General features: G+C 38.6%; 1 protein-coding gene across 1 annotated transcript; it reads right to left on the bottom strand.

Moving 5' to 3' along the window:
* Positions 1-473: 473 nt before the first annotated feature.
* TNFRSF9 (TNF receptor superfamily member 9) lies at positions 474-25758 on the bottom strand. Its single transcript, XM_022598556.2, has 7 exons — positions 25582-25758; positions 24503-24610; positions 23977-24114; positions 23368-23434; positions 21870-22000; positions 21230-21364; positions 474-4589 (listed from the first exon to the last, which is right to left on the bottom strand). The coding sequence occupies exons 1-7, from the start codon at positions 25694-25696 to the stop codon at positions 4501-4503; spliced, it is 783 nt and encodes a 260-aa protein (XP_022454264.1). The 5' UTR covers positions 25697-25758; the 3' UTR covers positions 474-4500.

The following is a 25758-nucleotide window of genomic DNA, read 5'->3' as shown; positions in this document are numbered from 1 at the left end:
TACATCCCTAAATATGTTCATTTATTTGGATCAGAGAAATTTCCATGCATTTCTATTAAACTTAATTATTGGATTTCCTAAATTAATCCTCAAAGGGGACCATTTAATTCTGTCTTGATTTTCATTCTTTGTTAACTGTCATTTAGGGGGAAAGGTGACTCATACCCCCAAGTTCCTGTGTTTTTCATTTATAACATTTAGACATTATACCAAAATATACTATGATAAGAGTATGGTACAGTCTGTGTAATAAACATAGCCTCTGTCAGATAAGCAGAATAAATGGTGGATTTTCTGTGTTTATAATCTGGGACAAATGAATTAGCCTGGGTGACCCAAGCCTGTGGGGCATGACCGGTCCCTTTGTGTTTGTGGATAATGGACAACAGAGAATTAAACATCAAAAGTCCAAAGCTGAGAGTGAAAGCCACGTTGGAATTTAGTGCTGTAGTTTGGAAAAGGGAGAAAAAAGTTATACCTAGCTCTGTTCTGAAGCAGCACTGGTGAACGCCCTCAGCTTTGCTTTGCCTCTTATTTTAAAAGGATCGTAGCACCAATGACTGTTCTCTTATTCTTACCAGAATACCAAGTTAACAGAATTTTTGCCTGAAACCTCCTGGTCAGGCTCCCAAAATATCAACCGGCTCCACCCAGAGACCGCATATGAGCCATTCAGAGAAGGTCAAAGTGCTTAAGTCAAATCTCAAATGTTCTTGTTCTGGAAAAGTAATCATGCCCATTCGTACTTTTTCATGTGTTTGGTGAGATTGGCTAGAAAGTTTCAAAAAATCCTCCATAAATATTACCTTCATCTTTTACCATAAATAAAACTCTTATCAAAACAGTAAAGAAAGAGCCAAATGGAGGTACTTCATCTATTTAAATTAAAACAAAAAATGTTTCTGAACACATTATTATATCATACACCAAAGCTTCCTTTAAGGGGGAGGGAGGAATACCTATTATTACACTCATTACTGCATTAAATCTCTTTCCGGCAGTAATTTTCTTGGAATCTGACTGAAGTGTAGATCCAAGTCAATGTGATAGAACAATTAACTGAGTCATCTGTCAAGTGCTTTTGTCTTCTTCCAGAAAAATCGTTTGATATAACTCAACACCCTTTCATGATTACAAAATGAAAAACTAGCCCTCTGCACTAACCAGGAATAGAAGGGAACTTCCTTAAGCTGATCAAGTATATTTACCAAAAAAATACCCTGAAAGTATCCTCTATAAATAGGATAAAAAACAGACTATCACATTGTACTGGAGGTCCTGACAATAAGTCAAGCAGTACCCCAAGCCAAAGAAATAAATGACAAAAGACTAGAAATGCAAGAAACTATTATTAGGACAAATACCATGATTGTGTATATAGAAAACCCCAAAGAATCCACATACGTACTCTTAGAAAATAAAAGGAAGCTTAGGAAAGAGGCAGGCTATAAAGCAATATACGCAAATCAATGACATCTCTCTACTCCGACAACAAAAAAAAACTGCTGAAGAAGCAACAACAATGAACCTAGAGATAAATCTAACTAAAGATGTACAACTTCTGGAGAAACTATATGAAACTTTATTGAAGGACATTAAAGATTTGTCCTGCCAGGTATCAAGAGCTATTATTAAGCTACTGTAACAAAGACAGTGCGTATTGGCACACGGACAGACAAACTGACAAATGGAACAGAGTAGAGAGCCTAGAAACCGCCTGTGGATAGATGGAAATTTGGTAAATGACAGAGGTGTATTGCAGATCCATAGGGAAAAAAGGGAGCATTGAATAAATGGTACTGGGACTAGTGGTTATCCACAAACAAAAGTCAACATTGGATCATGACATACACAAAAATGATTCCTGATAGGTTAGAATTAAATACAAAAGACAAAACTCAAAACTTTTAGAATAAAATGTGAGGAAATATCTTTATGATATTGGGGCAGAGAAGCATTTCTTTAATCAGGACACCAAAAACAATGTTAACCATGTAAGAAAAGAGTTGTAAACTGAACCATATTAAATTAAGAACGTTTCCTCTTATTACCACAAAGAAAAAGAGAGACACAGTTAAAAAGAGAAAAAACAAATTGCAAACAAATATTTATAACACATGTAAGTAACCAAAGATTATTATCTAGACTACATAAAGAACTTTTATGAATCAATAAGAAAAAGAGAAATAACCAAATTTTTAAATTGGTTTAAAAAACACGAGCAAGCATTTCTCAAAAAAGAAACACAAAATATATAAAAACGTGACAGAAATGCAAAATAAGACTATGGTGAGATGCCATCCTAAACCCACTAGGTTGGCAAAATTGAGTCTGAAAATGCCTGAGGGTGGCAAGGATGGGACTCAGTGGGATGCTTGTACACTGCTGACAGGAGCACCAGTTAGAACAACCACGCTGAAAAGCAGTTCAGCCCTGCAGTAGACTTTTTATTGTTCAGAAATATTTGCTGCCCCTCCTTGTGTGAAGATTATACTTTCTGCCCTATTATTGCCAAGCTTGGCTGCAGGAATTTTTCTTAAAGTTAGAATCTAGCCAACTACATATGGGTGTGTTCCTTTGCCACAAGATGGTCAATGTCCCAAGTAGAAGCTGCTCTCTCCACCTAAATCCCGGAGTGAAATAACATGGGACAGAGTCACAGTCAGCCTTCAACAGGCATGTAATGACATCCAGAAATGCACCTCTGCTGTGTGATTGTAATCTGTTAAGATTGGGGGAGGGGGCTCATTTGTCATTTCTGCATAATTTAGCATATCCTTACTGACATGGGACTAGCTCATAAAGTTGAACATTCATATGCCCTAAGATCCAGAAATTCTACTTTAAGGAAGTTTCCCTAGAGACACTCTCAAATAGAAAACATATAAAAGAACATTCATAGCAATATTTTCCATAATTGAAAAAAAAAAAACCTGGAAACAACCCAAGTGTCCTTTGATTCAGAGTGGGTTGATAAATAATGGTATATTTGCAAAGCTGTACCGCAGTCAAAATGAGTGCATTCTAGCTACACACTATAACATGAATGTCTTACAAATATACTTCTGAGTGATTAAAGCACAAGTCTCCATACAGCACAATACCATGTTCATAAAGCTCAAAAACAAACAAAACTAAGTAAAATAGTTGTGGGGTACATAATTATATGATACATGGTTTTCTTTTAAGCAAGGAAATGAGAGACAACATTCCTGTGAGAAGTTGCCTGGAGTTGGGGTGGGGAGGTAGACAGGAGATGAGGGAGGGAAGCAGCACACAGATGGATGCTCTGATCCTGACTTTGACCCTATAAAGGGTCACTTATTAAATATTCTAGGTTTTGTGGGCCATACAATCTCTGTCACAGCTACTCAACTCTGCTGTTGCAATGCAAAGGCCACCTGAGGGTGCCTTGTGTGCTCCAGGAAAACTACTTATGGACTCTGAAATTTGAATTTCAGATAATTTTGCATCATGAGGTATTATTCTTATTCTGATTTGTTTTTGATTATTTAAACATGTAAAACCACCCTTAGCTCATAAACTATATGAAGGCACATGGCATCTCAGATTTGGCCCATGGGAGTTTGGCAACTCCTGCTCTAGCGCTCGGGTTGGGCTATGTGTTCATGGGTCTTCACTCCTGTTTCATTTACTAGTTTATGTATATAAAATATTACTGCTAAAGTTTTTAAGAATAAAATAAAAAGTAAGCTGTGGCTCAGAGGGGAGTAGGACAAAGGCAGAAGATGGGAAGATGGAGAGGACCAAGGATATGCAGGGACATTTGACTCTTTCCAAAACTGTTCCTCAAGGTCTGCTTTTTCTTCTTTTGTTCATTTGTTTGTTTGTTTGGTTTTGGCCACGTTGTGCAGCATGTAGGCTCTTAGTTCCCTGACCTGGGATCAAACCTGTGCCCCCTGCATTGGGAGTGAGGTGTCTTAACCACTGGACCACCAGGGAAGTCCCAAGGTCTGTTATTTTTTAGTTTTTTGCTCTTGACCCCAAACTTGGGCAATGACGATGACTGTCCTCATTCTCCCCTGACAATGGAGGATGTCTTGTGTTGAATGATTGAACCCATGGAAAATTTGATGGGGGATAGTGCCTGCATCTTATGGCTATTGCCATATGTCATATTAGCACCAAAAATATATATATAATTGATTTTGATTATAATTTTACCTGCACGATTGGCCTACATGATTAAATTTAAAATATAATTCTCTTTGGATTTCAAGAAAACTAGCCCAAACCTCTCAAGCAGTATCTAGAAAATATCACTTTTACCACCATTTCTGTCCCATTTTTCTGTTCTGTTAAAAGTGGTACATCTTGAAAGGCCAAGTCATTAGCATTTAGAAAAAAAAACTTGTTAGGGTAACCGTTGGTATTATCCAGTATGGAGTTTTTAAATTTGAAAGGTACGGTAGTGGGATCCCTCATATTTCTCCTGTGATTCTTCTCAAGAGAGTTCCAACACATCTGTGGATTTCCTCTTCACAGTTCACACACTCCTTCCTCTTCTTCTGGAAACCGGCAACTGCAGGCATCTTCCTCTTGGGCTGTTTGTACTGGTCTCATAAATGCTAAAAAGTAATTTAAGAGAGAGTTATCTTTTGTTGTCTGTTTGAATCATTTAACATTCATTTTCCATAAATCCCATTTGCAGAACATCTCTCAGCAGCAAACATTTTCAACTTTAGTTTGAACCAACTCACCAGCAAGTGAGGTAATAGCAAGTATAAACGTTTCTTCAGGATTATTTAAGATTTTTTTTCGTTTTACCAAATACTTTTTTATTGGTCCTGAAAAATACTAGTTTCTTTATTGTCTACAAAGGCTAAAAACAGTCTTGAGCATGAATCATTATAGCATAAAGTTAGTCATGTGCCAAACGTAACTGTAGTTTCAGTTCAGCAGCACATGTTTTAGTCTTGAGGGTTACTTAGATTACACATTAGATGGCTTCTTTTGAATGAAATGCTTATGGCATCGAGATTTTAAAGTTACTCCCACTGCTTCCATCAATTAGTAAGTAAAGAACTGATTTGTGCACTAGCTTCCAGATTTTCATTTACGTGGTAGTGTATAGTATTTGTGTTATTGCCGAGCAACTTTCAATCCTAAAATATATATTAAATTATATATATATATATATATACATATATATATACACATTCACACATATATAACTATATCCCCACACCCAAGCCCACCAGTAAATATAAATTATTTTTATAGCCTGTCAAAGCAAAAGGTCCTACCCCAATTTTACTTGCTTGTTACTATAAAAAATAAAAAATAACCAAAACCCAACAAGCACACTATCTCCAAGAACTTATGAAAACCTGGCAAGACATCCAGGAATACCAATGAGACGTTCTTTTCCTTTGAAATAGCATCAAAGATGAATTTTTAAATGGAAATCTGCTTCTGGAAAGATACAGTAGTCATACTTTTCCCTATTCTTCCTGCCAAGTATTGCTGAAAAGGCTGGACGTTTTATGTATAACAAACATAAGAGGAATCTGAAAGGTGGCAAGAAAGCAGACCAGTTAAGGAGCTTGGAACCCAAGGAGAAATATGGCCTTGAGTTCCCTGAGTATTCTCTCTGTTTCACATGTCCCAGACTGGGAACTGGAGAAGTAGGCTAATAAAAAAAAAATGCCCCAAGAAAAGTCTGATCTCTCTAGCCATGAAACCAGGAAAAGAGCAGAGTAACAAGACTAAAAGCTTTTAGATAATCACAGCTCTACTCTAGCAAAATAAACCATGGACCCACACCCAAGCACACCACTAAAGACACAGTAGAGAGCATAGACTTACACCCTTGCCAAGCTCTATCAAGGCTCACTGCCCCATCCTCATTGGGGCAGCATCAGAGGAGTCCGAGTGGAGAGCTAGGACTTCACCACCACTCAACAGTAACAAGGCCACCCCACCCCCCACCCATTCAGTGTCAGTGGAAACCATGTGGGGAGCAGGAACAAAGTATCTTTCCTCATCCCAGACAGGGTAGTATCAGTGGGGGCTTAGTGGGGAGCAATAACAAGGATCTACCACCCCCAGGAGGTCTAGTATAGAACCTGGACTTCCACCTCCACCTGGCAGCATCCTCCTTCCTCTGCCAGAGTGGTGTTAGAGGAACCCTGAGTAAACACCAGCTTTCAATTATATCCAAAGTCTGATAACATCATAGCCAATGTCTAGGTTTCAATTTTTAAAAAAATCACTTGTCATTCTAAGAACCAGGAAGATCTCAACTTGAATAAGAAAAGGCAACCGATGCTAGCATCTAGGTGATATAGATGTTAGAGTTATCTGGCAAGGACGTTAAAGCAGCCATCATAAAGATGCCTCACAGAATTCCCTGATGGTCCAGTGGCTAGGACTCAGCAGTTTCACTGCTGAGGGCCCAAGTTCAATCCCTGGTTGGGGGAACTAAGATCCCACAAGCTGCGTGGCATGGTTAAAAAAAAAAGAAGCTTCAACAAGCAATTGGGAACACATTTGAAACAAATTTAAAAAAGAAAAGAAAATTTTAAAAAAGAACCAGGTGACAATTTTAGAACTGAAAAATTACAATAACCAAAATGTAAAATATCAATGAATGGGCTCAGCACAAGAATGGAGAAGACAAAGGAAAGAATCATTACCCAATGTGAACAACAGAGAGAAAAGACTGGGGAAAAAAATGAACAAAGCCTCAGAGACATGTGGGGCTATAGCCAAAAAACTTAATATCATGTCATTGGAGTCCTTGAAGAAGAAGAGAAAGAGAGTAGGGCTGAAAAAGTATTTGAAGGAATAATGGCCAAAAATTTCCCAAATCTGGAAAAAGTCATAAATCTACAGATTCAGGAAGCTAAGTGAATGCTAAACAGGATAATCCAAAGAAATCCACACCAAGATACATTGTAGTTTAAGTTTGGAAAACGAAAAACCAAAAAAAGAAAAAAAAAAAAAAGAAAGAAAGAAATCTTGAAAGCAGCCAGCGAGAAGCAACACATCACTTATAGGGGAAAAACAAATTGAATGACAGTGAATTTCTTACCAGAAACCAGGCAGGCCAGAAGAAGTAGCACAACATTTTTCAAGGGCTGAAAGAAAAGAGCTCTCAAGCCCAAATTCTATATCCAGTGAAAATATCTTTCAGGAGTGAAGGGGAAATCAAGAAATTTTCAGACAAAAGAAAGCCTACCCTAAAAGAATGGCTCAAGAAAATTCTCTGAACAGAAGAGAGATGATTAAAAAAAAGGAAACTTGGAACATCAGGAAGGAAGAAAGAACAACAGAATGAGCAAATATATGGGTAAATAAAATAAACTTTCTTTCTCTTGAGTTTTCTAAATTATGTTTGATGGTTGAAGCAAAAATTATAACACTAAGATGGTTCTCAAAGCATGTAGCAGAAATATTTTAGGCAAGTATATTATAAATTGGAAGAGGTTAAAAGGATGTAAAAGGAGGTAAGATTTCTATACTTTTTTCAAACTGTTAAAATGTTGATGTAGTCTATGTAAATATGTATGATACTTAGAGCAACCACACAAGAGCCATACACAGATACACTCAAAAAATATAAAGAGGGCTTCCCTGGTGGTGCAGTGGTTGAGAGTCCGCCTGCTGATGCAGGGGACGCGGGTTCATGCCCCGGTCCAGGAGGATCCCATGTGCCACGGAGCAGCTGGGCCCGTGGGCCATGGCCGCTGGACCTGCACATCCAGAGCCTGTGCTCCACAACGGGAGAGGCAGCAGCAGTGAGGGGCCCGCGTACCACAAAAAAAAAAAAAAAAGATAAATCAAAATGGAATTCTAAAAAATGTTCAAGTAATCCACAGGAATACAGAAAAAGAAAACAGAGAAATGAAAGCCAGAGAAAGCAAACAGAAAACAAAAAATAAAATAACATCTTGAGCCCTATCATATAAATAATTACAATAAATGTACATTGTTTAAATGTACCAATCAAAAGATAGAAATTAGTAGTGTGACCATTGTATGTAGTCTACAAGAAATTCACTTCAAATATAAAGATGTGGGAAGGTTGAAAGTAAAAGGATGGAAAAAGACATACCATGTGTATTATTAATTTTTTAAAAAGCAGGAGTGGCTGTATTACTATCAGATAAAGTAGACTTCAGAGCAAAGAAAACCAGACATAGAGAGGGACCTTACATAATTATAAGAGTTAATTCACCAAGAAGGCATAGCAGTACTAAATATGTATACAACAAGCAACAGAGCTACAAAATAGGTGAAACAAAACTGACAAAACTGAAATGAGAAATATACAAATCCAGAATTATATTTGAAGAATTAAATGGCCTTCTCCCAAGAGTTGATAGAAAAACTTGACAGAAAATCAGCAAGGATATAGAAGAACTCAACAACATCATCAATCAACAGGATTTAATCAATATTTAAGAACACTCCACCCATCTTTTCAAGTGTCTATAGAACAGAGACCAAGATAGACAGTAACCTGGACCATGAACCAAACCTCAGCAAATTTAAAAGAAATCATACAGAGAGTGTCCTCTTATTATAGTGGAATTAAAATACACATCAACAGCAGAAAGAAAACAAGAAAATCACCAGAAACTTGGAACTGAAAAACACACTTTTAAATAATCAAGAGAAAAACAAAAAATACACCAAACTGAATGAAAATGAAAAAAACAACATATCAAAATGTGTGGATGCAGCTAATTCAGTACTGAGAAAGGAATTTATAATGTGAAGTTCTTATATTAGAAAGACAAAAAGTCTCAAGGTTCGGAACCAAGATGGCGGAGTAGAAGGACGTGCTCTCACTCCCTCTTGCGAGAACACCAGAATCACAAGTAGCTGCCGGACAATCATCGACAGAAAGACACTGGAACTCATCAAAAAAGATGCCTCTCATGCAAAGACAAAGGAGAAGCCACAATGAGATGGTAGGAGCAGTGCAATCACAGTAAAATCAAATCCCATAACTGCTGGGTGGGTGACTCACAGACTGGAGAACATTTATACCACAGAAGTCCAAGCACTGGAGTGAAGGTTCTGAGTCCCACGTCAGCTTCCCAACCTGGGGGTCTGGCAACAGGAGGAGGAATTCCTAGAGAATCAGACTTTGAAGGCCAGTGGGATTTGATTGCAGTACTTTGACAGGACTGGGGGAAACAGAGACTCCAATCCTGGAGGGCACACACAAAGTTGTGTGCGCATCGGGACCCAGGGAAGGAGCAGTGATCCCATAGGAGACTGAACCAGACCTACCTGCTAGTGTTGGAGGGTCTCCTGCAGACGTGGGGGGTGGCTGTGGCTCACCAGGGGGACAAGGACACTAATAGCAGAAGTTCTGGGAAGTACTCCTTGGTGTGAGTCCTCCAAGAGTCTGTCACTAGCCCCATCAAAGAGCGAGGTAGGCTCCAGTGTTGGGTTGCCTCAGGCCAAACAACCAACAGGGAGGGAACCCAGGCCCATGCATCAGCAGTCAAGTGGATTAAAGTTTTACTGAGCTCTGCCCATCAGAGCAACAGTCAGCTCTACCCACCACCAGTCCCTCCCATCAGGAAGCTTGCACAAGCCTCTTAGATAGCCTCATCCACCAGAGGGCAGACAGCAGAAGCAAGAAGAACTACAGTCCTGCAGCCTGTGGAACGAAAACCACATTCACAGAAAGATAGACAAGATGAAAAGTCAGAGGGCTATGTACCAGATGAAGGAACAAGATAAAACCCCAGAAAAACAACTAAACGAAATGGAGATAGGCAACCTTCCAGAAAAAGAACTCAGAATAATGATAGTGAAGATGATCCAGGACCTCGGAAAAAGAATGGAGGCAAAGATCGAGAAGATGCAAGAAATGTTTAACAAAGACCTAGAAGAAATAAAGAACAAACAAACAGAGATGAACAATACAATAAGTGAAATGAAAGCTACACTAGAAGGAATCAATAGCAGAATAACTGAGGCAGAAGAACGGATAAGGGACCTGGAAGAGAGAATGGTGGAATTCACTGCCATAGAACAGAATAAAGAAAATAGAATGAAAAGAAATGAAGGCAGCCTAAGAGACTTCTGGGGCAACATTAAACGCAAAAACATTCGCATTATAGGGGTCCCAGAAGGAGAAGAGAGAGAGAAAGGACCAGAGAAAATATTTCAAGAGATTATAGTCAAAAACTTCCCTAACATGGGAAAAGAAATAGCCGCCCAAGTCCAGGAAGTGCAGAGAGTCCCATACAGGATAAACCCAACGAGAAACACGCTGAGACACATAGTACTCAAACTGGCAAAAATTAAAGATAAAGAAAAACAATTGAAAGCAGCAAGGGAAAAACGACAAATAACATACAAGGGAGCTCCCATAAGGTTAACAGCTGATTTCTCAGCAGAAACTCTGCAAGCCAGAAGGGAGTGGCATGATATACTTAAAGTGATGAAAGGGAAGAAACTACAACCAAGATTACTCTACGCAGCAAGCATCTCATTCAGATTTGATGGAGAAATCAAAAGCTTTACAGATAAGCAAAAGCTAAGAGAATTGAGCACCACCAAACCAGCTCTACAACAAATGCTAAGGAAACTTCTCTAAGTGGGAAACACAAGAGAATAGGACCTACAAAAACAAACCCAAAACAATTAAGAAAATGGTCATAGGAACATACATATTGATAATTACCTTAAATGTGAACGGATTAAATGCTCCAACCAAAAGACACAGGCTTGTTGAATAGCAAGATCCATCTATATGCTGTCTACAAGAGACCCACTTCAGAACTAGGAACGCATACAGACTGAAAGTGAGGGGATGGAAAAAGGTATTCCATGCAGATGGAAATCCAAAGAAAGCTGAAGTAGCAATACTCATATCAGATAGAATATACTTTAAAATAAAGAATCTTACAAGAGACAAGGAAGGACACTACATAATGATCAAGGGTTCAATCTCAGAAGAAGATATATCAATTATAAATATATATGCACCCAACATAGGAGCACCTAAATACATAAGGCAACTGCTAACAGCTATAAAAGAGGAAATTGACAGTAACACAATAATAGTGGGGGACTTTAACACCCCACTTACACCAATGGACAGATCATCCAAAATGAAAATAAATAAGGAAAGAGAAGCATTAAATGACACAATAGACCAGATAGATTTAATTAATATTTATAGGACATTCCATTCAAAAACAGCAGATTACATTTTCTTCTCAAGTCCGCATGGAACATTCTCCAGGATAGATCACATCTTGGGGCACAAATCAAGCCTCAGTAAATTTAAGAAAATTGAAATCATATCAAGCATCTTTTCTGACCACAAAGCTATGAGATTAGAAATCAATTACAGGGAAAAACCGTAAAAAACACAAAACATGGAGGCTAAACAATACGTTACTAAATATCCAAGAGATCACTGAAGAAATCAAAGAGGAAATCAAAAATTACCTAGAGACAAATGACAATGAAACACGATGATCCAAAACCTATGGGATGCAGCAAAAGCAGTTCTAAGAGGGAAGTTTATAGCTATACAAGCCTACCTCAAGAAACAAGAAAACTCTCAAATAAACAATCTAACCTTACACCTAAAGGAACTAGAGAAAGAAGAAAAAACAAAACCCAAAGTTAGCAGAAGGAAAGAAATCATAAAGATCAGAGCAGAAATAAATGAAATAGAAACAAAGAAAACAATAGCAAAGATCAATAAAACTAAAAGCTGGTTCTTTGAGATGATAAGCAAAATTGATAAACCATTAGCCAGACTCATCAAGAAAAAGAGGGAGAGGACTCAAATCAATAAAATTAGAAATGAAAAAGGAGAAGTTACAACAGACACCACAGAAATACAAAGCATCCTAAGAGACTACTACAAGCAATTCTATGCCAATAAAATGGACAACCTGGAAGAAATGGACAAATTCTTAGAAAGATATAACCTCCCAAGACTGAACCAGGAAGAAATAGAAAATATGAACAGACGAATCACAAGGAATGAAATTTAAACTGTGATTAAAAATCTTCCAACAAACAAAAGTCCAGGACCAGATGGCTTCACAGGTGAATTCTATCCAACATTTAGAGAAGAGCTAACACCCATCCTTCTCAAACTCTTCCAAAAAATTGCAGAGGAAGGAACACTCCCAAACTCATTCTAGGAGGTCACCATCACCCTGATACCAAAACCAGACAAAGATGTCACAAAAAAAGAAAACTACAGACCAATATCACTGATGAATATAGATGCAAAAATCCTCAACAAAATACTAGCAAACAGAATCCAACAACACATTAAAAGGATCATATACCATGATCAAGTGGGATTTATCCCAGGCATGCAAGCCTTCTTCAATATAGGCAAATCAATCAATGTGATAAACCATTTAACAAATGGAAGAATAAAAACCATACAATCATCTCAATAGATGCAGAAAAAGCTTTTGACAAAATTCAACACCCATTTATGATAAAAGCTCTCCATAAAGTGGGTACAGAGGGAACCTACCTCAACATATTAAAGGCCATATATGAGAAACACACAGCAGACATCATTCTCAATGGTGAAAAACTGAAAGCATTTCCTCTAAGATCAGGAACAAGACAAGGATGCCCACTCTCACCACTATTATTCAACATAGTTTTGGAAGTCCTAGCCATGGCAATCAGAGAAGAAAAAGAAATAAAAGGAACCCAAATCAGAAAAGAAGAAACAACACTGTCACTTTGCAGATGACATGATACTATACGTAGAGAAACCTAAAGATGCCACCAGGGCTTCAGTGGTGGTGCAGTGGTTGAGAGTCCGCCTGCCGATGCAGGGGAATGGGTTCGTGCCCCGGTCCGGGAAGATCCCACATGCCGTGGAGTGGCTAAGCCCGTTAGACATGGCCGCTGAGCCTGCGGGTCCGGAGCCTGTGCTCCTCAATGGGAGAGGCCACAGCAGTGAGAGGTCTGCGTACCGCAAAAAAAAAAAAATGCCACCAGAAAACTACTAGAGCTAATCAATGAATTTGGTAAAGTTTCAGGTTACAAGATTAATGCACAGAAATCTCATGCATTCCTATATACTAATGATGAAAAATCTGAAAGAGAAATTAAGGAAACACTCCTATTTACCATTGCAACAAAAAGAATAAAATACCTAGGAATAAACCAACCTAACGAGACAAAAGAACTGTATGCAGAAAACTATAAGACATTGATGAAAGAAATTAAAGATAATACCAACAGATGGAGAGATATACCATGTTCTTGGATTGGAAGAATCAATATTGTGAAAATGACTATACTACCCAAAGCAATCTACAGATTCAATGCAATCCCTATCAAATTACCAATGGCATTTTTTACGGAACTAGTACAAAAAATCTTAAAATTTGTGTGGAGACACAAAAGACCCCTAATAGCCAAAGCGGTCTTGAGGGAAAAAAACGGAGCTGCAGGAATCAGACTCCCTGACTTCAGACTATACTACAAAGTTACAGTAATCAAGACAATACGATACTGGCACAAAAACAGAAACATAGATCAATGGAACAGGATAGAAAGCCCAGAGATACACCCACACACCTATAGTCAACTAGTCTAGGACAAAGGAGGCAAGGATATACAAAGGAGAAAAGACAGTCTCTTCAATAAGTGGTGCTGGGAAAACTGGACAGCTACATGTAAAAGAATGAAATTAGAACACTCCCTAACACCATACACAAAAATAAACTCAAAATGGATTAGAGACCTAAATGTAAGACCGGACACTATAAAACTCTTAGAGGAAAACATAGGAAGAACACTCTTTGATATAAATCACAGCAAGGTCTTTTTTGACCCACCTCCTAGAGTAATGGAAATAAAAACAAAAATAAACAAATGGGACCTCATGAAACTTAAAAGCTTTTGCACAGCAAAGGAAACCATAAACAGGATGAAAAGACAACCCTCAAAATGGGAGAAAATATTTGCAAACGAATCAACGGACAAAGGATTAATCTCCAAAATATATAAACATCTCATGCAGCTCAATATTAAAAAAACAAACAACCCAATCCAAAAATGGGCAGAAGATTTAAATAGACATTTCTCCAAAGAAGACAAAACAGATGGCCAAGAAGCACATGAAAAGCTGCTCAACATCACTAATTATTAGAGAAATGCAAATCAAAACTACAATGAGGTATCCCCTCACACCAGTTAGAATGGGCATCATCAGAAAATCTACAAACAACAAATGCTGGAGAGGGTGTGGAGAAAAGGGAACCCTCTTGCACTGTTGGTGGGAATGTAAATTGATACAGCCACTATGGAGAACAGTATGGAGCTTCTTTAAAAAACTAAGAATAGAATTACCATATGATCCAGCAATCCCACTACTGGGCATATACCCAGAGAAAACCATAATTCAAAAAGACACATACACCCCAATGTTCATTGCAGCACTATTTACAATAGCCAGGTTATGGAAGCACCCTAAATGCTCATCGACAGATGAATGGATAAAGAAGATGTGGTACATATATACAATGGAATATTAGCCATAAAAAGGAATGAAACTGGGTCATTTGTAGAGACATGGATGGATCTAGAGACTGTCATACAGAATGAAGTAAGTCAGAAAGAGACAAACAAATACCGTATATTAATGCATATATGTGGAACCTAGAAAAATGGTACAGATGAACCAGTTTTCAAGGCAGAAATTGAGACACAGATGTAGAGAACAAATGTATGGACACCAAGGGGGGAAAGCGGCTGGGGGGGGAGGTGGTGTGATGAACTGGGAGATTGGGATTGACATGTATACACTGATGTGTATAAAATTGATGACTAATAAGAACCTGCTGTATAAAATAATAAATAGGGCTTCCCGGGTGGCGCAGTGGTTGAGAGTCCACCTGCCGATGCAAGGAACACGGGTTCGTGCCCTGGTCCGGGAAGATCCCACATGCCACAGAGCGGCTGGGCCCTTGAGCCATGGCTGCTGAGCCTGCGCATCCGGAGCCTGTGCTCCACAACGGGAGAGGTCACAACAGTGAGAGGCCTGCGTACCGCAAAAAATTAATTAATTAATTAAATTAAAAAAATATAATCCCCCCCACGAAAAAAATAAATAAAAATAAAGCACTAACCTTGGAAATGGTCATTGTATCATTAAAAAAAAAAAAAAGAGGGCTTCCCTGGTGGCGCAGTGGTTGAGAGTCTGCCTGCCGATGCAGGGGACACGGGTTCGTGCCCCGGTCCGGGAAGATCCCACATGCCGCGGAGCGGCTGGGCCCGTGAGCCATGGCCGCTGAGCCTGCGCGTCCGGAGCCTGTGCTCCGCGACGGGAGAGGCCACAGCAGTGAGAGGCCCACGTACCGCAAAAAAATAAAAAAAATAAAGAGAAAATGTCTCAAACCAATAACATAAGCTTCCACCTGAATAGAAAAAGAACAAAATAAATCCAAAGCAAGCAAAAGAAATGAAATAATAAAGGTAAAAGCAGAAACTAGTGAAATTGAAAACAGAAAAATAATAGAGCAAATCAATGAAACAAAGACCTGGTTCTTCGAAAAGTTCAATAAAATTGACAAATCTCTATCAAGACTGATTCAGAAAAAAAAGAGAGAAGACACACATTACCAATATCAGTAGGTGATATCACTACAGACCTGCATACAACAAAAAAATAGTAAGGAAATAGTATAAATAACTTAAACGCATAAATTTGACAACTTAGATGAAATGGACCAAGTCCTCAAAAAACATAAACTATCACAATTCACTCAGTATGAATCAAATAACTTGAGTGCCCTATAATTTTTAAGGCAATTGAATTTGTAATTAAGGAGCTGCAAAAAGAAAGCTCCAGGTTCAGATAGTTTCACTAGAGAATTCTATAAACTATTTAAAGAAGAATTAACACCAATTCTACACAATCTCTTCCAGAAAACAGAAGAGGGAACATGTCTCAACTTATCTGAGGAAGTCAATATTACCCTGATACCAAATCCAGACAAAGACAGTACTAGAAAAGAAAACCACAGATCAATATTCCTCATGAATATAGCTGCAAAAATACTTAACAAAATATTAGTGAAGAGAATTCAGACATATGTAAAAATAATTATATACCATGACTAAGTGGAGTTTAGTCCAGGGATTCAAGGCTAGTTTGAAATTCAAAAATCAATCTATATCATTCATCATCTCAACAGGCTAAAGAACAAAAATCACATAATCAAATCAATTGATACAGAAAAAATCACCTGACAAAATTCAACCCTCATTCATGATTAAAAAAAAAAATTTTCAGAACACTTTCTCAACTTGATAAAGAATATCTACTAAAAATCTGTAGCTCACATCATACCTACTGGTGAAAGACTGAATGCTTTTCCCCAAAGATTAGAAGCAAGGCGAAGATATTCCCTCTCGCCACTCTTATTCAACATAGTACTGGACATTCTAGCCAGAATAATAAGGCAAGAAAAGAAAAAAAAGGCATATAGATGGGAAATGAAAAGAAATAAAGCTATTTTTTTTTTGCAGATGACACTATAGTCTATGTAAAAAATCCCAAGGGATCTACAAAATACCCTAGAACTAGTAAGCAAGTTCAGCAAAATCACAGGACACAAAATCAAACTACAAAAACCAACTGTATTTCTATATGCTAGCAATGAACGTGTCAAAACCAAAATTTAAGATACCATGTCATCTGCAATTGTTAAAATTAAATACTAAGGCCTAAATTTAACAAAACATGTGCGGGACTGGATGCTGAAAACCACAAAATGCTGATGAAAGAAATCAAAGAAAATATACATAAATGGAGAGACATACTGTGTTCACTATGAGAATCCCAGCTGACTTTTTGCAGATAGGGATAAGATTATCTAAAATTTATATAGAAATGCAAACAAACTAGAATAGCCAAAACAATTTTGAAAAAGAAGAATAACGTGGGAGGACTCACTCTACCCTATACCCAATTTCAAGACTGTTTTACAGCTACCGTAACCAAGACTGTGTGGTATTGGCAGAAGGTAAAGCACACATATCAGTGGAACAGAAGAGAGAAACCAGAAAGAGTCCCCACACAAGTACAGCCAACTGATTTTTGACAAAAGTGCAAAAGCAATTCAATGGAAGAAGGATAATCTTCTCAATAAATGATGCTGAAGCTGTTGGACACCCATCAGCAAAAAAAATTAAAAATAATTTTAAAATATTGACTTGAAACTCTCACACCTTATACAAAACTTAACTAAAAATGAAGCATAGATTTAAATATAAAACATTTGGAAGATAACATAAGAGAAAGTCTAAATCTTTGGGACCTAGGGCTTGGTAAAGAGTTCTTAGGCATAATCCCATAAATGAAAAAAATTGACCAATTGGACTTCATCAAAATTAAAAACTTTTTATCTGCAGAAGATCATGTGAAGAGGATGAAAAGGCAAGCTACAGACTGGGAGAAAATACTTACAAACCTCACATCTGATAAAGGACTCATATTGAGGAGATATAAAAAACTCTCAAATGTCAAAAGTAAAACAAAGAGTCCAGTTAGAAAATGGGTAAAAGACATGAAGGAACATTTCACTGAAGAAGATATACAGGTGGTACCTGAAAAGATGTTCAACCCTTAGGGAAAGGCAAATTAAGACCACAGTGAGATATCAGTACATACCTATTAGAACAGCTGAAATTAAAAATTGCTGCAATACAAACTGCTGGTGAAGATGAGGAGAAACTCTCCTACATTGCTGGTGGAATGTTAAATGGTACAACTCCTCTGGAAAAGTGTTTAGCAGCTTCTTAAAAAACTAAATACACACTTAGCATATGACCCAGTAATTGCACTCCTGGGCATTTATCTTAAAGATATGGAAACTTATGTCCACACAGATCTGTACTTGATTATTCATAGCAGCTCTAATGTAACAGTCATAAACTGGAAACAACCAAAATGTCTCTCGATAGGTGAATGGTAAAACACACTGTGGTACAACCTCACCTTACAACACTAGTCAGCAATAAAAAAGAGTCAACTATTGAAACACAACTCAGACGGATCTCAATGGCATTTGCTGAGGGGAAAAAAGCCAGTCTTAAAAGGTCTCTTATTTATGATCCATTTATATATCGTATGATACTATTTATATAACATTCTTGAAATGACAAAATTACAGAGATGGAAAACATATCTGTAGTTATGAGGGGTTAGGGATGGTGGAGGAAAGGGAGTGTTTGGAGTATAAAGCACTAGCAGAAGGAGACCTTTGTGGCGATGGAATAGTTCTGTATTTTGATTGTGCTGGTGGTTTACACCAAACTACACATGTGATAAAATGACATACAGTAAACTAAACACACGCCATGTGCCAATGTCAGTTGCCTGGTTTTGATATTGTACTGTAGTTACGTACGATGTAACCCCATGAGTGGCACATAAGACTTTTCTGTACTGTTTTTACAACTTCCTGTGAATCCCTATTTCAAAATAGAAAGTTTTTAAAAATAACCTAAAATTTTTTTAAATGGATTGCTGTTCCATTGAAACTCACTAATTACTCATAAGTACTTTTGAAAATCATTTTATAAAGACCTTTATTGTAGATTGGGGTAAAGCTGGGAGGGATAGTTGTTTAAAACAGAGGTTTCAGTGAGAACTTAAAGCTTAAATCAGAGGTTTAGACCTCAAAAGGAGAGTCAAAGAACAAACCACAGGGTCGGAAAATATATTTGCAGCACATGAACAGTAGACTAAAACATTCCTATAGGTTAATAAGAAAAGGACAAACAACCCAGTGGGAAAAGGCTCAAAAGATCAGGCACTTTGCAAGAGAGGAAATCCAAATGACCAATATAACATGAAAAGATGTCCAATCTCACTAGTAATCAGGGAAATGCAAATTAAAACCACGAGCTACTACTATACACCCACCAGACAGATAAAAATTAAGAGGTCTGATGACACTAGGTAGTAGCAAGGATTGGAGCAAAAAGAGCTCTCATATGCTGCTGTGAAAGTGTAAATGAGTCTATTAAATATTCTGGAAAACAGTTTGGTAAATCTAGTACTAAGGACCAAGATACACATTCCTCATGTCCCAGCAATTTTATTCCCAGGTTAAAAACAAAACAGAAACATGTGCTTATGTGTACTGAGATACGTAGACAAAAATATTCAAATAACACTGCCTGTAAGAGCCCCAAATTGGAAACAACCCAAGTGTCCAGGAATATTAAGATGGATAAACAAACGATGATACGGTCATTCAAGAGAAGAGTATTCAACACTGGAAATCAACTAAAGATAAATGCCACACGTGGATGAATCATAAAGATACAAAGTTGAGTGAAAAGGGGAAGGAAAATGTAGAACAGATACAGCATGATTCCACTTGTCTGAAGTTCACAAGCAACCAAATTAAACCCTGTTCTTAGGTAGCAAAACTATAAATAAGAGCAAGGAAGTGAACACCGTAAGAATCTAGTTGTGGTTAGCGCTAGTGGAAGGAAGGTTTTCATCTGGAAGGAACACAAGAAGCGCTTCCGGGGAGCAGAGTATGTTCTGTTTCTTGACCTGGGTAGAGTTACACAGGTGTTCATCTTACAGTTTGTTAAACTTTATGCCTATGCATTTTCCTGTATATTTCAAAATGTTCAAAAGTTTTATATTGTTTTCAGAAAGAAACTTTATACAAATTAGTGTACTGCACCTTTAGATAAGACTTTACTAATACTTCCCCTCCTATATTTTTAACAACCCACAAACTGACACTCTCCAGTCTTATTATGGTGGCTTGGGCTACATCACAGAGCTCTCAGAGCGCTCCTCCTATACATGAATCCCTCTTAGTAAGTCTAGCCTGCTATCTATGGCTCTGTTCTCCACGAAGACAAAAATGCAGGGCTTCCCCGGTGGTGCAGTGGTTGAGAGTGCGCCTGCCGATGCAGGGGACACGGATTCGTGCCCCGGTCCGGGAAGATCCCACGTGCCGCGGAGTGGCTGGGCCCGTGAGCCATGGCCACTGAGCCTGCGCGTCCGGAGCCTGTGCTCCACAACGGGAGAGGCCACAACAGTGAGAGGCCCGCGTACCGCAAAAAAAAAAAAAAAAGCAAAGAAAAGAAAAATGCAGATTGCCCCCATCTCTAAGCCTTTTGGAATAAATGTTAATAGCGTTCGTTTAGTGAGTATTGACCCTGTGCCAGGCACTTGCCCAGTTCCTTATAGAAATACTATCTGGCTTAATGAATGGAATCCATTATTGAAATTTCTCATTTAATCCAGATCAGTGTCCTAATAATTCATCTCATTAAACCCACTTTAAGCTCCCTCCTTGTTCTCTAGGCCTTCTTCTAGCTGTGGGTCTAGTTCAGGTTAAGGCCATTCGTCAGCCAGAGGAGAAGTGCTAGATGGGGCAACGTTATTTTTGATTCCTCTGTGTCAGTGTCCTGTATCCACAGCTGAGTGGCCACACACACACACACACACACACACACACAGTTGCCCAAGGCTGCAGCATACTTAAAGTGGTCATTTTTCTGGAACCTTTGGGTTATGTTCTGCCATCACCAGGCTTTCTCCACGTCAGCATCATTGACATCTGGGGACGGCTCACTCTTTGTTGTGGGGCTGTCTTGTGTATTGTAGGATATTTAGCAGCATCGCTGAACTCCACTCACTAGATGCCAGGAGCAAAGCACTCCCTACCCCACCGCTTAGACTGTGGCCACCAAAACTGTCTCCAGGCATTGCCAAATGTCCCCTTGGGGGCCAAATTGTCCCACTTGATAACCACTGTGCTATACTAACCTAGCTTCTGTAACTTAAAACAAATCATCTTTCTCTTTCTACTGTAAAAAGCCTAGCCTCAAAAAGCTCATAACGAATTTCCCTGGTGGCACAGTGGTTAAGAATGCGCCTGCCAATGCAGAGGACACGGGTTCAAGCCCTGGTCCGGGAAGATCCCACGTGCCACGGAGCAACTAACCCCGCGAGCCACAGCTACTGAGCCCATGTGCCACAACTACTGAAGCCCTCAAGCCTAGAGCCCGTGCTCCGCAGCAAGAGAAGCCACCGCAATGAGAAGCCCGTGCACCGCAATGAAGAGTAGCCCCCACTCACCGCAGCTGGAGAAAGCCCGCGCGCAGCAACGAAGACCCAATGCAGCCAAAAATAAATAAATAAATAGTTATTATTTTTTTAAAAGGCTCATATCTAACACTTTTATGTTCCTCTTACGTTGTTTGAATATATACAGAAGCTTCTTTCTGCCCTGTTTAACCACAGAGAAACGGAACACCACGAAGGACGCCAAGAACAGCACTGCAGTCGACGTCAGTGCAAGAAAGAAGATAATGATCCGGGTGGTGTGACCTTTAAAACAGAACAAAAGGAGAAATTCAGACAAAAATAAAAGTTTGCAAATATGCTGATATTTATATTTGCGTTTGTAAACCCTTAAGCATGGGAAGTCGTGCCTTGGGCATCTCCCACCAGCTATCTTAGTAAACTTGCCTGCTTGTTAAGAAAACTTTTTTTTACAACCTTAGTCATTTTCCTAGAAGCCCACAGAAATTAAGTGGTTTGGCCTTTCTAGCCTATAGGAAACATGGAACTCTATAATCGCCATTACTTGGCGTTATCAAAGGCGTGGTGTCTGTTTGGGTGCAGTCTCGCCTTGCTCTGCTTACTAATGTGGAATTCAGAGTGAATAAGAAACACCCGAAGAAATGGATGGGTCCCTTGAAGCCAGGGTAAGAGAAGGAAGGCATGTCGAGGTGCCTGCTAGAGGCAGAGATGCAAGGCATCAGGAGTGACTTAGACTCCAATCCGAATGGCCACATACATTCATTTGATTTAACAGCAACAAACCAGCTACCTGGCTCTCCCCCAGGGGCAGGCGTGACGGTGGAGGATGCACCTGGAGAGAAGTCAGCTGTTGCTGGTCCGCATACCACATCGCTTTCCTTCGTCCCATTCACAAGGACAGACTTCCCATCCAAAGAACAGCTTAGATGGTCCAATGAAAAGAGTTCAAATCATTAATTCAGGTACGGATCATTCTAATTAAAAAAGACTGACATTTTCTACCCAGTAAAGCAGTTCTGGTGAAAAAGACGTGTGGATCTGGGTTCATAGGCAAAGCAAAGATATTTTGAAAAACTTCTACTTGACCATCTGGGCGTCTACCAATGTTCACTTGGCTTTCATGGCTCTCCACAATTCATCCCACTCTATCTACCTAATTGGATTCTTCTTTCTTCCCAGGCTGGGGAGTCCTGTCCCACGACAGCTTACTTCAGGCTGTTGCCTGGTTAGTCTCTCACCCCCACCTTCTTAAGCATATTTGACCATCTCTGGCACACAGGAAGGACAGACAAGTTAGCCTAGGGTTAGGAGCTCCTAACTCCTAGGTTAGTTAGGAGACTCCTGGTCAGTCTGATGTGTTGACATCAGACTGACCAGGGTTTGAGCCCTGGGTCGGTCCCTTTGTAGAATGACCTTGGGCAAGTTGGGAAATCTCTCTAAGCCTCAGTTTTCTCATCTGAAAAATAAGATATACATGTCCCAGGGCTGTTGTGAAGAGTAAACGACACTACGTGCCTGACTTACTCCCTATAAATGGTAGCCATCCATCATCATTGTCAACATCACCATCATCATTGTCCTGTGTCTTTCCCCTGCCTCTTTTTACCTAAAACAAACCCACCTATTCTCCAAAACCCAGTTCGATCCCACTGTCCATGCAGACTCACTTCCCTGCTCTGAACTATTTGTGTCAAAAGACAAACAAACAAACAAAAAACAAAAACAACTTTCTAATCTGTTATGGACCAATACTTTTGTAACACACAATAAGAATATAAATGTAAAATAATGATAAAAATGATTTTCTAGTAAGAAGATCAAATGCAAAAAGAACAAAGGTGTACAAAATACACTGTTGGCTATTTTATTACCTGTGATAGTCTTGTCTGCCCAAGACTATGTTAAAGCTTTTGAGGGAAGGAAACATACTTTACCCTCTTCTGTATCATTATCAATGCTGGCACTGAACACTTGAAGGTGGGTTGATCAATGGGGGAAAGTCAGAGGCAGCAAAGAGATTGGAAGGACACAGAAGAACACCTGGGGCAGACAGTAGCTAAGTTCCACTGGCAAATCTGACCTCATTGTTCTGGGCAGTACTTCTGGAGAAAATGCCCACTTTGGCAATCTAGTCACAATTACCCCATACTGTTCCCATACCACCTATTTGCATGTTATTCTATGTCTACACTTGATAGGTTTAAAAAAGCGTCAGTGATCACATTCCTTGTCTTTAGAAAAGTTAAGCCAGATACTTTATTTTGTAAGCAGAAAGAAATGATACATACTCTGTCCAAGGTTTACAGTCACCATGTTCCCGATCATTAAATGTCCCAAAGGAACAGTCTTTACAACCTTTTGTAAAAATTAAAGGAATAATAAAAAAGGAAGCATTTTAATCATTTTTAACTTTCTCTGTGATGAACATGATCACATAACAACAAAGTCATTAACTTAATAATATCTGTACCGATTGTCTAACAATTCTTCCTGAATTTCATTAGTGATGAACAGTTCTTCTTGAATAGTTTGTGATGAACATAATCCCATAATAAAGTCATTAACTTAATACAATCTACATAGATTGTTCAACAGTTTTTCTTGAAATGAAACCTTAATACGACTAAAGGTTTTATTCTAATTGTACATAGACTATTGTATATGCATGTATAGGATGCATGAAAAGGCATGGTTCTGGTGAAAAACAAATGTTGTGATTTCAAATTATTTCCATTGATTGAGAAATAATTTTGTAAATATCAGATACTTAGCAGTTCATTACTATTACTTAAAGGTTCTACAAATCTACGTTTTATTTTGTAATCAAAGGACCAAGAACTAAGTTGACAACATATGACTAGACAACAAATTGGCACTAGATAGAAGAGGAAACCTACCCTCTTTTGTTAATTCTTGACCTTGTTTACAGTCCTCTTCACACATGTTACATCCTTCTCCCAGGCAGTAGAATCCCGACACACACTCGCACTCTGCATTGCTGGTGGAGGAACATGCTTTCTTGGTCCTGAAAACACCTACAAAGTCCCCCAGTGTTATAATACCCTTGATCTCCAAATCCAGGAAGCAAATTTATGTTCTGCAATAAAAACCATGCTTGTTCTACTTAGAATGGTCCTAATGGTCTCAGAGTATAAAGTTTACTTTTAAATATCTATAGAAGACTTTTTTACATTTTGCTAATTAAAAAATTCTCTCTTGTCTAATGAATATTTCCTCTAATATTTAAAAAGCTCAATCCACCAATAGTTGCTATTACAGTAAATTATTTTACTGGACCTGCCTATTAACAGAGGAAGCAGCCTATTTGACACTTCAGATTTTCAAAAGAGATCAGTACATCGGGAATAAAAGCTTGTCTTCCCAACACATACCTGGATGAAGAATATATCTTTTAAATCATACCTTCACACTTCCTGCATACGTCACAGGCCTTTTGTCCACTTGTGCTGGAGAAACTATTTGAAGGACAAGGAGTGCAAAGCTCATGCTTGTTTTTCCCACAGAAAGTACCTAAAAAGGGTAGATAAGAGCTGTACATGTTTGACAATGGACCATCATCACCCAAAGCATTATGAGGTTCACAAGAAAACCAGAATATGAAACAAAGATTCGTTTTCTAGGTACCACAGTGATAGATTTTATTTGTTGATTGACTGTTTTAAATTATCCATTTGCAAGATTGCCCTAAGCATAATCACAGAATTGAAAATAACAAAGTATAGATATTGCAACAAAAAAATCAATGGAAAGAAAACAGTTTCCTTTACCTATTGAATAAAACAGAATGATTTCTCTTGATTGATCCAGGACACCAGTGACTGGATTCAGGAGATCAATGTCCTTTATTGGCACACTACAATTGAAAGGTGTCTGCCTTTTCCCACTCTGTTAAGCCTCCTGCCACTTGCTTATTCCCTGCTGCACCCCCCAGTCTGAGCACTGTCTGCACACACAAAGCTAACATTTGTTGAGGTCTTTCCCTGTGCCGTGCACTGATCTAAGCCCATCATAGGATCCTCCCAGCAATCAATCCTATGAGATAGGTTCTCATATCATCCCCAGATGATGAAGCTGGAGCACAAGAGTTTAAGTGACAAGCCTGCATTCACACAGCTAAGATGTAGCATTCAAGAAATGTAATGCAGGTTCTTGTAAATGAATGAATCAAAGATCATTATTGCGGGGGAGGGATAAATTAGGAGTTTGGGATTAACAGATACACACCACTGTATATAAAATAGATAAACAGCAAGGACCTACTGTACAGCACAGGGGACTATATTCAATATCTTGTAATATACATATATATATATAAAAATATCTTTGCTGTATGCCTGAAACTAACACAATATTGTAAATCAGCTATAGTTCAATTTTTTAAAAAAATCATTAAAACAGAGCTTATAAGCCCTGACTACCAGACTAACTGAACCATGCTTTCAGCAGAACAGATCAAGCACACATGTTATTTTGGTCCTTACCCGCTGAACAGTTACTGCAGAAATCCTGCAATGATCTTGTCCTCTCGAAATTCATGACCAACAGCACAGTAGCCACTATGTTGTAATAGAAATTTCCCATGATGAAATCTTGCATAGACGTATTAGCCAAGCAGATTCCAAAAGAATTTTAATCAAAGTAGCTGGTTTCACATGTAC

This window comes from Delphinapterus leucas, chromosome 1 (assembly GCF_059928025.1).
Source record: "Delphinapterus leucas isolate spDelLeu-1000000601 "Yukka" chromosome 1, BTC_Dleu_Yukka2, whole genome shotgun sequence".
NCBI classification, from domain to species: domain Eukaryota; kingdom Metazoa; phylum Chordata; class Mammalia; order Artiodactyla; family Monodontidae; genus Delphinapterus; species Delphinapterus leucas.
Note: the sequence above shows the minus strand (reverse complement) of the source record. Positions and strands in the feature narration are given on the sequence as shown.

Excerpts from the sequence above, each read along its gene's own strand:
- TNFRSF9 (XM_022598556.2), bottom strand. The coding sequence starts at position 25,696 with ATGCAAGATTTCATCATGGGAAATTTCTATTACAACATAGTGGCTACT. Across the intron at positions 24,115-24,502 it reads CGTATGCAGGAAGTGTGAAG|GTGTTTTCAGGACCAAGAAA; the intron begins GTATGATTTAAA and ends GGGACTTTGTAG. Across the intron at positions 23,435-23,976 it reads TCAAGAATTAACAAAAGAGG|GTTGTAAAGACTGTTCCTTT; the intron begins GTAGGTTTCCTC and ends TTTTTACAAAAG.